Source organism: Phyllosticta capitalensis (assembly GCF_038381095.1).
Source record: "Phyllosticta capitalensis strain CBS 128856 chromosome Unknown BKA78scaffold_4, whole genome shotgun sequence".
Lineage (NCBI taxonomy): Eukaryota > Fungi > Ascomycota > Dothideomycetes > Botryosphaeriales > Phyllostictaceae > Phyllosticta > Phyllosticta capitalensis.
The window spans coordinates 232,008-246,627 of record NW_027117442.1 but is presented as its reverse complement, the minus strand read 5'-3'; the positions used below and the strand labels follow the sequence as shown (position 1 = coordinate 246,627).

Sequence of the window (14,620 nt, the reverse complement as noted above, 5' to 3'; positions counted from 1 at the left end):
CGATCTGGTAGAAAAATCGCGCATACACAATCATCCATCTCTACACATAGCCATAGTCAAAAAGCAGTATAAAACACAAAGCATGCACAGATCCACGCCTCCCCATCCACCATCCTTTCCCACCCCGCAGCAACCAGACGATATCCTCCCTTTCCTCAACCAACGGCCAGCCAACGCAAAAACGGCAAACCAAAAAAACACACCAGTGTGGGTATAAAATGTACACATTAGCAATGCATCGGGAAGGGTTGTTGGGGTAATATATGCAACCGATGACTAACGGACAGGGGAAAAGAATACAGAGGTATCAAATGAGAAGTAGAGTAAACAGCAAAAACGCACGTGAAAAGATGAAAAGGGGGTAAATAGGTCTGAGCCGGCCGTAGAATCGAACAGAGAAGAAAAAGCGTTTATGCATTTGGCCAAAGCAGATAGCCGTAACCGGAGTATGCGTCTAATTTTTTGGGTCCGCCCAAGGTATAAAGAAATGCACATTGTTTTTTGGTATTGTGGTTAGAGCGGGGTCGGAAAGATGATGGAGCTGAGGTGGGAGGGTGTCGTGGAGCACAGAGTCGCCATGGTCGTGGTTGGCGTCAATTGTCAAGGGTTGGTCCACGGCATGCTGTCCGGCGAAGAGGTGACTCAGGAAGACGCACAGTCACGTCACATCTGAATCTCCTCAGGCACGCCGTCCAAGATCTTCCTCGCGGCATCCAGCCGGCGCCGCCAAATCTTCGTCTCGTACGCATCCTCCTGCGCGCTCTGCAACCGCGCACACACCTGCTGGATGCTTGTCGTCAACGCGTACAGCAAGTCCTCGTCCTTTTGTGCCAGCGGTGTCAACTTATCCCGAGAGTTCGACTGAGCGAAAAACGTCGCCATGATGCGCGCCGTCGTGTCCGAGCCGTGGCCGCTGCCGCTGCTAAAGTACGCTTCGGAAGGGGGAGACTGAATAAGTGGACTCGAGCCGTTGAAGGAACTTCCAGAGGAGTTGAGGTGATGGGGGCTCAAAGACGAGGCGGCCGAGTGAAGGTGCCGGGATTCCGAGGCCGAGGAGCTCAACGACTGGTTGCTCTTCTTTGAGGAGAAGGCCAAGGTGTGAGCGGCGCTTCGTGCGATATGACGGTCGATAACCTCTTCGTCTCCTTGCTCATCATCTTCTGACGGCTCAATGTCAGCATCGGAACCAGGATCGCGACCTTCAGTGGCAGTCTGGAATGTTGTGATGGAAGAGATGGAATCGGCCGATTTTTGGCGATGGTGATTCGGGACAGCCAGCCTACCAAGCTTTGGTGATTTCCTTGCGTTGGCTCTGGCTGCTGCTGCTGCTGCGGCCGCATGGCGCGAGGTAGGTCGCGTGGTTTCCACAGAGTCTTCAGAAGAGACGGAGCTTACGCTGTTGCTACGCTGTTCGGCTCTATAGGTCCCCATGGCGCTGTGGAGAAAGAAGTTTTCATAATCAAAGGCGTCGAGGCGGTCCTCGTGGCGTTCGGACAGGACCTGCTCAGCATCCTCGAATTGGTCGTCACCGTTGATTTCGCGGTCCTCTTGGCTGTGGTGGTTGCCGTGGGGCTTGACGGCGTGGGGCGATCTTTGGTCGTAGTCGAATTCCTCGTCTGCGTCCTCGAATCGGCTGTCGTAGTCAGATTGTTGACTGCTGTTGCGTCGTCTCCGGAGTTCCATGGCCGTGGAAGCACGCGGAGCATATTTTCCGTTCTTGGAATGGTCTCCAGCTTGCGAATGACCCTCATCCTCCGCATCCCAGTGGTAACCATTCTCTTCAGGATCGCGCAGGCTCTGAAGACTTCGTCTCTTCAAGTGCTCTTCGCGCGCCTTCTCCCTGAGAGTTGAAATTCGGCGATTCAAGTTTTGCATCTGCGAGCGCAACTCGCTTGTTGTCGACGCGGACCGATGAAGAGTCGGGCGCTGCTGCGTCGCTTCGTCCTCCTTGAGAGTTTCAAGAGTGGGCGAGATTTGGTGCATTGAGCCCCGAGACATTGACCGGTAGCTGGGTTGCTCGCCAGACACCCACGTGTGCCGGATGGTTTCCTGACTTCGCGCACCTCTGAGAGAAATCATGGAGTTTCTCGTGTTGGTTCCGGATTGCGGCCATTGCATCCTGAAAGAGCCCATGGCACTCACGGCCCTCTGCGCTCTCCTTGGTGTGGTGGAATTCTCCAGTGACAAGTCCGAAACCTCACTATGACCGCGCGTGTGACCTGGGGTAGTGGCGCTCGATCTCAGCGACGGCGAGGCCAGTGCAGCGTGCTGGGGTTGCGGTATATAAAAGGGACCCGAGCCTTTGGACATGGGAGATATGCTGACTGGCCGCTTGGAGGGAGTGTATGAGTTGTACTTGGGACGCGGAGGGGGTACAAGAGATTGTCGCGCGCCTCGTAAATTGCCTTCCATGAGCTGCAGACGTGTCAGTTGGTAGGCTGCCAAGTTGATGGCGCTAAGGGAGCCACGTACATTTAGTCTCTTCTTCGCGTTTGCCAGAATCATCTCAGCCCTTTTGCTCAGAGCCGCCGACGATATGGCCTCTAGGTCAAGTTCTTCATGGCCGTCATTGAACAACTCGGGATCCGTCTCCTCATCGCTTCCTGCCACGTAGGGCAGACTGCCCAATCTCGACGTGGCGTCGTCGGTGCTAAAGTGGGAATCGGCGTCGCTCTCGAGGTTGGGACCGTCGAAACCGGGCCAGTGGTCCAGTCGGTCGTTCGCCTCGTCCTTGCCGTCCCTCTGCCAAGCCTGCATGACGTTGGCGCGCGGTGTAGCCCGGAGCGAAGTTGAAGATTCCATGTCATGTTCCCTGCGAACCAGTCGTTGGGGCGTCGTGTCCCCGTCGTCAGTGGACGCGCCGAAGGAGTTGTTGGTGTAGCTGGTCGGCGGACGCGACGGCAGGGGTTTCACGCCGGGAGAGGAAGAGGGTTTCGGCAGGCGAAAGGACTCGCGCAGCAAGTGGGCGGGAGGGGAGGGCGGGCGAGTGGGGTGCAGTTGTGGGGATGGTGTCGAGTCGAGAGAGTCGCTAAGGTCTGGCAGGATGAGGTCTGGGTTGGTGAGGGTTGGCGACGACGGCTCCTGGGTCATGTTCTCCCAGGTCACCAAATTGCTGCTTGCGCTGGAGAACATTATTGCGAGTGTGGTGTAACCCGTTGGGTGCGGCGACCGGGATGTCCTAGCAACGTAGCCGGAGGCACTCAGGGCATGACGGGACGAAGCGGCTGTCGTCTGGTCGTCGCGATGGTTGACAAGACGGACAGGAATCAAGGGCGATTAAGAGAATGGGATGTTGAAGCCAAGTCTGGGGACCAATTGCCCCGGTCGTCGACATTATTGCGTTGGAGAAATTGCTGGTGCCCATGGCGGCGTAGCTGCTAACCATGGTTGGGTGCGCCGCTCCCAAAGCGACTCGGCGATAGTCAGGGGCCGTGTGGTTAGCGTTGGGTGGAGGAGGATCAGCGAGAGACATTGAAGTCCAAACCTAGGAAGAAGAATGTTCCTCTCCAACGGCCAGGTCTCGCGTCTTGGCCGGCTGCACGTCGTCGCCCTGTCATCACCTACAGAACCACAAACACACGGCATCCGTCCTTTTCTACCTGGGCACCTCTACTCTACCTCTCCAACTGCGCCCCGCCCCGCTATATGGTCCAAAATTATGGCAATCCCCTCACCCACGTGCCAATGCGCCGAAATTACCTTGTTGCGCATGGCCATTCTCTGCAAGGAATACAAAAACTCCAGCGCCTGCATGTGCTTTATCAAAAGGCGCAGTCGAACACGGCCTGCGCACGTCACCTCCCTCTCTCACCACCACAACAATGCTCCGATAGCTAGGCGACCCAAATCTCGATATTCCCTTCCCCACACGATGCCGCCAGTCTGGGCCCACGGACAAGGCAAACCCTCATAATTCGTATCGCGAGCGGGTCAGGTACGACGACTCGACGACGCAAAAATGTGTTTACAGATTCTGTTGCTGGGAAAACACCACTATACCTAGACCAGGCTTCCCAGCAATTCTCGCCCGTCCATCCAATCACACAATTCCAGCGGAACTCGGCCGCGGGATCTAGGACAACAAACGGTCGGAAGCGCCAGCCGCAGTCCCGAGTAGCTTTGGCTTCATTTACAGTCGGGGTGCCAACACCTTATCCGAATTCTCTTCGCGTTCCAAGTCTCGTGGCAAACCCAGGTTTGAATGCACACAAGAGCCAGGATCTCTGTCAGGCTGGGATGGAGGCGGGGCCACGAAGAGTCCACCACCGCAACGTGCGACGACCCTTCTCTCGATTCTTCCTCGTTGTAGGCCCGCCGCCGGAACGCCCAAACCGGCTCGTCCTCCCGCGCACCGGTCCACTTGCCATGAAGTGATCGATATGCTGGGACACATCCTCCGGCGATTCGCCGCGTATAGTACACGTCTTGATGGCTTCCAGAGGAGCCCAGAACCGCGGGGATTGCCTTGCAAAGCCCCTCACCATCATGTCGCCTTGCTCGCCTTTGCCCTTGGAAAATTTTAGCCTTCATGATATCGGTCCTGGTCTGCCATGTCGCCTCCTTGTCCTTTAAAGCGCCTTAGGGTTGCCGCGGCATGGAGCTGCCTTCAGGTCCCGACTTTCCTCTTCCACCGGGATCTATATTAAAATTTCGGTTTCTCCCTCTGCCGAACTTCTCGTACCGTGGCACTTGGAAACCGTTGACCCATCACCCTTGCCATGTGCTAGTCTGCCGTCCTCGCTGATATTACTGTGATCATGGATCTAGGAGATGGGCTCGGTCCTCTCCAAGATCAATACGTTCCTAGGCGTGGAAGAAGAGGTATCACTTCCATGTCCGTATTTCCCTCCGTTGAGCGTATACCGGAAGCTTCCACATATATCCATTCCGTCGAAGACCTCACCCTTCCCCCTCCCCGCCGAATCGCCATGTCTTCAAGCGACCCATCCGCAGATCCCCCATCCATCTTCGACACGGACGACAACGACCCAGACGCATCCTCGAGTGCGTCATCCAGGACTTCCAACGGCTTCGATCTTATGCCACCGCCGCCAAATGTAACCCTCACCAACGCCGAAGTCCTCTCCGTACGACTCTTTTCAACCGACCACCTCAACCTCATCATCCACCATCAGCCCTTCTTCTCCCAGTTTATAGCATTCCTCAACGAGTACCGACCAAACTACGCGCCAACCCTCATCCGCTACCTCGAGACGCTCAAGGCCGCGGCTGCCGTGGATTATGCCAACGCAATCGCAAGACAGATTGTTGGACCAGAAAAGACATCGTCTGCATCATTGGTGGCGGCTACACTGAGCAGCAAGTTTGGATCCGGCTCGCGACGCGTGGCGGAACAGCTCGTCAACGAGGCGCTTCCCGGCTACATTACCTTTCGGCTCACCAATGTGGTCACGGAACTTCTCATCAACGAAATCACTGGCTGCAGTGCAGCGGGATCGCGTAATTTGGTATGCGGACTGGCCGAGGCTTACTGCCTTACAGATCCGTCGCGGCCAGGCAACCCGATTGTTTATGCTTCGGAAGGTTGGTTGGGTTCCCGCTGTCAGTACTAGCGCATGCGGAACTGATACGGCTCAGGTTTTCATACAACGACCCTATACGGCAGGGACTTTGTGCTAGGCAGGAACTGCCGCTTTCTCCAAGGGCCCAAGTCGTCACGGGCAACAATTTCCCGCATCGGTGCCGCCGTTCGAAATGGCCAGGAGCAGAGCGAGCTGCTGTTGAATTAGTGAGTAGCCACAATCGTTCGACCTCTTGTTTCGCATTCATGGCACGAGACCCCCAGCCTTCGGATGTAGCCGGCGCTACTAGGCCACTACAGATTGCCTTTTAGCTACCGCTTTGACGTCAGATATGCTACAATACGCCTCAAAGTCTTTCCTGCTGGGCTTGTACCTATTGTTATATCCGTCCGACTAAAATTAGCGGGAATTCAAAATCGTCGTTTAGCAGCCGTACTGACCATTTGCTCTATAGTCGTCGGGATGGTTCCCCTTTTCTGAATCTTTGCCTAATCGCACCCCTACACGACAACAGGGGAAACGTCCGCTACTTTATAGGATGTCAAATCGATGTCACCAATCTCGTCGAGCGCTGTCAGGGGCTTGACTCCTTTCAGATGCTTCTCGAGCAAGACCAGCAAGCGCATCAACACGAGGTGTCGGCGCAACAGCAGGAAAAGGATGCGCTGGAGGCGTTGGGCCGCTTGGGAGAGCTGCTGAGCTTGGAGGAGATGGAGACGATACGATCAAAGGGACGGCCTGGATCCGACTCGCGATCAGCCACGCCGGCGCGGGGCAACCGCCCGCTCGCCTCAAACACTCAGCTTCGTCGCTATGTCAATGCGGAAGATTCGTCTTCGTCAGAAGGCAGCTCTGCACGACTAAGGGCGACGAATCGACTCAACCCCAGCGGAAGATTCCCCAATGCCTACGAGACGTTTATGCTGGTCCGCCCCTATCCCTCTCTCCGCATCACCTTTACGTCCCCCGCGCTTCGCATCCCAGGCCTCCTCCAGTCTCGTCTTCTCGATCGCATAGGCGGTCCCCACACTGTCCGGGAATTCATTAGGACGTCTCTGACTGATGGGGCGCGTATTACGGCAAAAGTCAATTGGCTCACCAACTCTGGCCACCGCAAGACTCCGAGCACGGATCGCGCAGGCAGACCTCATGTGGACATCCATGGCCGCCCTCCGCCGCACTATTCCACGGGTAAGCCACGATGGATACACTGCACGCCAATGTATGGCGCGGATGGAAACATTGGTGTTTGGGTTTGCATTCTCTTGCCACTTTGCCGTGAAACAAGGCTGACATTCTTTAGATGGTGGTCATGGTGGATCCCGATGAGAATGAAACCCAGTACGCTTCTTACTCCTCAGGATATCAGCAGAGCGTCTCACACCGCGACCGCCGGCAGCAATCAGTCAACCCTGCGCGCTCCGACTCAGCCATAGGAGTAAACTACGCTACCGCGGGTCCCTCGTTCAGCAGAAAGGCGCCTTCTCCCGCGCCTTCGCGGCCACCGCCACAACGGGTTGTTGCCAACTACGACGAGCCAGAGACACTCCCAGCCATGCGCTTTGGCGACACCAAACTCGACGCATACCCCCTGGTCAGCCATTCGCAGCCGCCGTCTCCTCCCCCTGGCTTCCAGGCGTCCAGAGGGGCCCCACTCCAGATCAACACTGGCCATGCAGCTTCTAAAAACGCATACTACGGCCCCGCCTCAGCCCATCCGTCGTCGTCGTCGTCTGCTGCCCGCGCAGTCTACTACCACCATCATGGGCAGCACCACTACCATGACTCGCAGCAAAACAGCAGTGGCATCAGGCGCTCGCGATCCCTGACCAACACGGTGGGCATCCACATGGGCACAGCCATCACGACAAACTCGCCGATCCCTGCACCGTCCTACTATCCTCCGCCCGCCGGCTACCCGCCCAAGCCCCCTACGCCCACCATTGACGACTTGGCCGCGGCAGCTGCACCGCCCAGCCGCTCAGGGACACCAGCCTTTACCTTGACGGATCAGCTGGGCCCACAGCATCGCCCCACGCTCACGCCGACGCCCACGCTCCCGGCTTCGAAGCCGAGCTCGCCAGCACCCGGTAGGGCTGAGTTGAGAGATGACGAGGTTGGGACAGACGGCGACAATGGGAGTGAGACGCCCTCGGGCAGTCTGACGCCGCTTGCTTGCGGTGCGGCCGGCACGCCTACAAACACGCCTCGGCGCGGGTACGATGATGACGATGGAAGGGCCGGTCGAAGCGTGAAAACGTCGTCGCGAACGGGAAGCGTCACGCCGTCGTCGACATCTCTCCGTGCCGGCCGCTTGGCGCCTGTGACTGTTGGGAGCATTGCAGGGCGGGCGTCGAGTGCGGGAAGGTCATTAGTACGCGGGGGAAAAGACAAGGAACGGGAGAAGCGGCGAGATCGCGACCGCGAACGCGAGCGCGACAGAGAAAGAGAGCGCGAGGCAGAATGGGAGCGCGACCAAGAGCTGGAGCGCACTCAATCACAGCATCAGCAGTATCGACCGGGCAGAAACAGTCCCGCCGTGACCAACACCACCATGCCCACAACGTCCGCTATGCGCCCCCGCGCCGCAACGCAAACCGACCGCGTCGTCCCCAAGAAAGTCGAATGGGTCGAGGGCCTGCACCGGCAAGCGTCCATCGGCAGCAGCGTCGGCGGGCGCAGCAACAGCCCCGCGGCATCGGGGAGCCCCGTCGCGCAAACCGCCACCGCAACGGCCCTCCCCATTCCACCGCCGCCGCCGCGCTCGCCCACCCTCACCCGCGAGAAGAGCAAGCGAGGCGGCGCCGTCGGCGGTCTCACAGGTATCCTCACGTCGTCGAAATCGAGCCTCAAGGGCTCCAAGGACAAGGCCAAGGACAAGGCCGCCGTCGTGGATGCGGCGGCGGCGGGCCGCGAGATCCCCAACATCAGCCGCGAGCGCAGCACGCCGACGGGGCTGGAGCGGACCGGAAGTGCTGGCAGTGGAGGCACGACGGGCAGGGAGACGCCATTGACGGCGTTGCCGGCGCCGCCGCTTGCCCCGCCTAGGGAGCGCAGTCCGCGGTTGGCGATTGAATTGGAGGGTTTGGGGACGTTGGGGGATGAGATGGATGGGGAGGGCGTGTACAGGTTTTGAGTGGGAAGGGAGGAGTATGGGAGCGGCGGGTCTCGATGACGACTGAGATGTGGGCAAAGGAGATGAAGAAGGGGGAACGTTCACGACAAAGAGGAAGAAGATTTTGGCCCACGTGACAAGACGAAATTATGGATTGGACGAGACTGGAGGATAGATGGCTCGATATGGTGACTGCCACAGGCGCGGTCGTTTGGCTTTGCCCCCTCGATTTGTCGGTCTCCTCATCGCTCCGTTTGTCTTTACTCTATTTGGTCGTCTGTCGTTGTCTGTACTATCTGATGTGCGAGTACGCGTGTTGCTATATACCGTCGCTTGTTCTTTATCTGCTTGCTTACTTGCTTGCGTGCTTTCTTGCTCGTTCGTTCTTCACCGCGCTGTCGTTCTGTCGTTCACAATATACCCCTTGCAGTCCGCCCTCATCGCCTTTTGAGAGAGTGGCTGGCGGACTGCACCGCTAGCCTTCGTTTACTGTTTTCCCATCGTCGAGATAATCTTCGTCCATTCTTGCTTGGAGGTGGTAATGTTCATACAGAAGAGATATTGAGAGTAAATGGCTTTCTGGTTTCTTTTTCTGTGGTGTTTCGAAGGCGGCTTGGAGATCCATATTCAGTAGTTTGAGGTGGTAATTGAGACTTAAGTGGGTTGAGTCTTTACTCCTTGCACTTTTGAAAGCGGTGGAGGATTCAACTTGTTTACGCGCTTTGCTGAATACTTGACTTAATATCCTGTTGACACCCAGGAGACATTCTCAGTGTTGATCTCATTCATAAATGAAGCACACTGCGCCTAATCCATCGAGTCTTACGTCTAGTTCCTGCTTAGTCGACTCCCTTACGCTCTACCACATTAGCCTGCAGAGTGATTCTGGTGGCAATGCGCCTTTACATGTCTCACCACACATTGAATTTGGTTTGCGAACTGGCTGCGGAAGTCTTCTTCCTCATTTCGTATCTCGTTCCCCATATTGCGACTCTGCAACATGTACGAGCATGACAGAGACTCTCAACCCTGACACCCCGCAGGCACAGCCATCCACACCACAACTGTAGCTAGCTAAGCATGTTTCTTCCTGAGGTCAAAATACTCTAGACGTTTTCCGAGTCCGGCGCCATGTCCTCTATCTGTACCCAACAAAAATCAACCTTCTTTCCTACACACTCCGCAGTGCTCCTTGTGTATGCCTCGTCCCTTTTTCTTGCGACTTGTCGTAGGTTGATGCTTGCGTGTGGCGCGGTTGTGGCGCGCACTGGATAGCATCCCAGTTGCCGTATTGGGCAGAGTCGACGCGACTAGGTGCCTGCCGCACTTCTTTTATACTGCGAGGCTGCTTCAAGTTTCGACTCTCAGCATGCGACTTTCGTCTGCTTGACCGACCTGGTCTGCGGTCTTTCTTCGTCGCAACTCGAAACTTGCCGTCATGGGTCTCGTGCCTGAACTATATGACAATTATCTTCCGCAGCAGGTGGCAAATTTGTTCTTCGATTCGTGGAATTTGTTGTCCTTCGCGAAAGCAGGTGTTAGCTCTCCTGAGATGTTCATGATGGACGGGGAATTTTTGATTCGCAGTCGGAAAAATACCCGACTACTTACTGACGCGTCCGCGCTGTGACGTTGTTCGCGCACCACCTCCGCTCGTCTTCCTCAACCACACTCGACCATCATGGCCACCTATCCGCTTCACATCACGGACGTACCGTACTCAACGGAGTCGCGCCTCAACACGCTTGACATCTGCCTCCCGCGCCCGCTCGAGGAGAGCCCCAAGAATGCGCACTGGGTAGTGTATGTTGACAACCCTGCCCCACCATCGTTGCCCCGCACCAGACACAAACACCACCCAAACATCGAGCCATTGACCTGCCAATTGTGTGCTGACGCTCTCTTCACAACCTCTAGATACATTCACGGAGGCGCCTGGCGCGATCCGCTCATCACGGCATCTTCAATCCGTCCCACAATCGACCACCTGCTCAAGACAAACTCCCCAGCTCTCGCCCAAATCGCCGGCTTCGCCTCCATTCACTACCGCCTCTCGCCGTACCCGAATCACCCCACGCATCCCACGCGCCTTGACCCCAAATCTACCGAAGCACGAATCGAAGGCCGCTCCGTCGCACATCCCACGCACCAGGAGGACGTTCTGCAAGCGCTGGCCTGGCTCCGCGACGCATACAACCTCGCCGACCCGGATCGTCAGAGCGGGGCCTGGTCCTATGTCCTTGTCGGCCACAGCTGTGGCGCCACACTGGCGCTGCAGGCGGCAATAAAGCTGAAATTGCCGCCAGTGGCCGTGGCGGGAATCGCAGGCATCTACGACATCCCCACTTTTGCACAAAACCACGTCGACGTGCCGGTGTACGGCGAGATTCTGGCTGGCGCATTTGGTGGAGGGCCTATCGATCAGTCCATGAAGAAGCGGTGGGAGGAGGCGAGCCCAGCCCATGCTGTCAAGCAACATGACAGCGGGTGGGGTTTGCGGCGCTTGGTGCTGGCGCAGAGTCGCGCAGACGAGCTGGTCGAGTGGGAGCAGACTGAGCTGATGAGGGGGCAAGCTCAGAAGTCTTTCCCGGTACAAGTGCTGGAGATTGGTGGCCACCATGACCAGTGCTGGCAGGATGGCGATGGTGTAGCACAGACAATCGAGGCTCTCTTGACAGGCCTTAGTTGAGGAGCGGAACAAGCCTTGAGAGAGGACGAATAATGGGCGCACGGATGCTCAAACCGTCCGTTGGTGTCTCTCTAACACGATTGAAAGGCATTGGCCCTCAGCCTAGCTCCAGTCTCAAACCCCCCTTCGCTGGCACAGGTATCTAAGCTGACAGCGAGCAAATATCTTCCATTTCCATCCACCCTGAGGTTCTTTTCTACACAATGATTTCAAAATATCTTTACACAATTTTTCTCTCCATCGTCATCATCCTCACTTGTGCAGTCGCAGCACTTCCACCCGGCAAAGCGCCAACTGCCTAAAAAATGCACGTTCACCCCTCAACCCCTTACGGACGCCAGAAGCCACAGCACCAGTGAGCCGTTTTCTTTTAAGGCGCTCCCGTCCACACAAGTGGGTCGAAATATTCGGTATCGACTCCATAGCACACGAGGACTGAGGACGGAATGAAGAACGAGATCTCTGGCGAGGCAGCTGGTCTTATACCTGCTTTCTGTCTGTCAGAGGCCAAATCCGCGGCCTACTGCATGTGCCTGCGGGCTTGGGCATGCGCGTGGACACGCCACGTGGAGCTGGGGAGGCGCTTGGTCATCAGGAGCATGTGCCAGTGTGGTCTGCGAGCTGGGTATAAAAGGATAGCCAAGTAGAGGGATGGGTGTTGGAAGACCAGCGCAACTTTCTACTTGACCATCTGATCAGTGGACTGGACTCAATCGACTTCTGGCTCGGGGCTGCTGAAGATGCCCCCACGGCTACTTAAGGGGAGCTGTTGTGCCTGTTCCTATTTTCGACTCTGCTGCGGTTTCTCTTGTCCTTCGACGTTCAGTCAGTTGCCTGTTCGCTGGGATGCCACGTTACTGCTTGCTAAGCTTCTTCATAATGCTGCAAAGCTTACCTTGATCATCTCGCGGCATTGGTCTCTTCGACGTGTTCATTTGACGCCATCGCTCTGTTGATGTGCTGGGAAAAGAGCTGTGTCTAGCCAGACTTCCATTAGTGCAAATAAGGATATTCTAGGCGCGGTATTCAGGCAAAGTGAAGTCTGGTGGTCATGTTCAGTAATCACCTGGCTGAATTAATTGTCGAATGGGGTGACTTTTGGAACAAGCACGAAAGTGAGAGACACAAAAAGAGATAGGTCTTTAATAGCTGCAGCTCACTGCCTATCACGAGGGTAGGAAGGCAACACACCAGGCAGAAGCATGCAGCGCAATTGAGAGCAGTGAGTAAAAGATACTCGTGGCTAGTATAAAGGGGTCGGAGAGCTACTATACAAGGGACAGACTTCTGTTGACTGAGGTTGTCATCCTCGTACGCTCCCCTTCACGCTGAAAAAATGGACACTGAAGAGTCTTTGACCTGCTGTCCTTGTTTTTGTCTTGTCTACTCACCATTTGCTTTCATACTTTCGGCGCTTGTCTTACGGAGGCGGTCTTACAGATAAGGCGACTGAGCGATGAGCAGCGGATTTGGTGGCATTTATCATCAGTAGCAGCAGCAGCAGAAGCAGCACTGTCCTCGGACGGAGGTCGTCAACATACTTCCAAAACGGTCAGTTGCTTCTAGACTAATCCTATCGAGACATTACTCTACAAAGAACAAGTCGTTAGTTTCATCGGAGAGATCACCACGTCCAACAGTACCTTGAGTCCCATTTTCCAGGCTGCAGCACCTTTTGCGGGATTGAATATGTAGTAGGCAACTTGGAGAGTAACATGCGTTATATAGCTGGTCAAAGGCCATGAACGCACTGTCCACGTGGAACGGTTGAGGTCACTGTGCTTGTCGTGACTACCATTCTGGACCTTCGAGCGAGCCCGGGGGCAGGAGCACGTGGCGCCGACCAGCCATCAGGAAGGTATAAAGCCCCCACTGAGTTCCTCCTCGGCAGACACAAAGTCGATATGTTGGAGGCAAGGTCTTTCACATCTACAATTCCTGGACCTTCACTGCACAAAAAAGTCTGGAACAACTACACTTGCAGCTTTTCGGTGCTCGGCGGCGATTTCATCGAACCGAGACAGTTTGAAATTACTGCCTATTTACCTTCTCTCTGAGCTGAGTGTCTTGGTTTTGACCTCAAGCTGATTGTTTTCATTGCATCGTAATGCTGGCTGTTACTGTACAACTTTAGCGATAGATCTCTAGTAAGTTTCCTCGCATCGAGGCTGTCTTCCTCCGAGCAAAGGAACAGACAAGTGACAAGACGAGAGAGAGATTTTTAACACGAGTCGATTGATTTGTTTCCAAACAGATTTCTTGGGCCCAGTTCTCGGATTTCGGTAATGTACTTATACCCCTGAATCCCCTGTATCGTGCTGAGCAAGCATGTGACCCTTGTCAGAATTCAGGGGTATTTAAGAGGGCCACGATGGAACTTTGTCACTCTTTTCTCCCGTAAATGTGCGGCCTACAGTTTACTATCGTATCATTCCTATAGAGAACGGCGGCCAAACGGCTTACTTTTTGGGTGGTCTCTAAAACACAGAGGACGACCTACATACTTGGCTTGGGATGTGGGTCTTTCGGGTCTGCGTTCACGCTAATTGCGCAGAAATGTGCAAAATAGCCCTCGTACTTTCTGAAAATGCTGGTGTTCAACTACAGAAGCTGCTAGTGACGATAAAACATTTTTCAAAATGAATGATTGGACGGATCTCTAGACTCCAGATTCCCAAGCAACTTCTTTTCCCTCAAAGCCTCCCATCCCAGTCAGACTTTGTCGAACCTGCCACAAAAGTTTGTTGAAGTATGGGACACTTCTCCAAAGTGTGTGCGACATTTGGACCTGCTCTTTGAAGAGTGCTCCAGTTTGCTTGCAGAACTACCCGCTGGGAAGGTCGCTCCTTTTATATTCAATGAGATTGTCTTTCACCAGCCTTGGGACAATGGCACGGTTCCGTTAATGCTGCCACGTGAGCCAATTTGGTCACTTGACTGCGTTCGAAACGCCTCAATTCAAGTTGCAGATTGCTGATGCGCCTTTCGCACTTCCCTGATCTAGCTATATTAGTGCCCCCTTTTCAACGACCAAAACTGACTTTGACAGAGGACTGAGATGCCTCTTGAATCATCCTGAACATCACAAGTTTTACTGCTTGAAGCCTTGAGAAATTCAAGTACTCTTCCCCGGGTGGAGTGTCTCTCGCTTTTACCTCCCTGCCCCTGAATCTATAAAATGAACACTTTGTTGAACAACAACTATTTTACAGCATGATGATGAATTCCAACACCATTCAAACAGTGTATCTTTGGTATTACATCACGAGGGCC

At 55.2% G+C, this 14,620-nt stretch overlaps 3 protein-coding genes across 3 annotated transcripts; 2 read left to right on the top strand and 1 right to left on the bottom strand.

Moving 5' to 3' along the window:
- Window positions 1-663: 663 nt before the first annotated feature.
- Window positions 664-3,132, bottom strand: BKA78DRAFT_351611 (uncharacterized protein; the record flags this gene model as incomplete). Its single annotated transcript, XM_066891205.1, has 2 exons — window positions 664-2,415; window positions 2,473-3,132. The coding sequence occupies 2 exons, from the start codon at window positions 3,130-3,132 to the stop codon at window positions 664-666; spliced, it is 2,412 nt and encodes an 803-aa protein (XP_066745011.1).
- Window positions 3,133-4,557: 1,425 nt separating this feature from the next.
- Window positions 4,558-7,637, top strand: BKA78DRAFT_280552 (PAS domain-containing protein; the record flags this gene model as incomplete). Its single annotated transcript, XM_066885617.1, has 4 exons — window positions 4,558-5,544; window positions 5,599-5,749; window positions 5,998-6,796; window positions 6,847-7,637. Coding segments are annotated over exons 1-4 (2,526 nt in total), but the record flags the coding sequence as incomplete, so codon positions are not given.
- A 2,702-nt stretch (window positions 7,638-10,339) lies between these two features.
- BKA78DRAFT_378673 (Alpha/Beta hydrolase protein) lies at window positions 10,340-11,523 on the top strand (the record flags this gene model as incomplete). Its single annotated transcript, XM_066892916.1, has 2 exons — window positions 10,340-10,461; window positions 10,576-11,523. The coding sequence occupies 2 exons, from the start codon at window positions 10,340-10,342 to the stop codon at window positions 11,345-11,347; spliced, it is 894 nt and encodes a 297-aa protein (XP_066745009.1). The 3' UTR covers window positions 11,348-11,523.
- Between the last annotated feature and the right edge of the window lie 3,097 nt (window positions 11,524-14,620).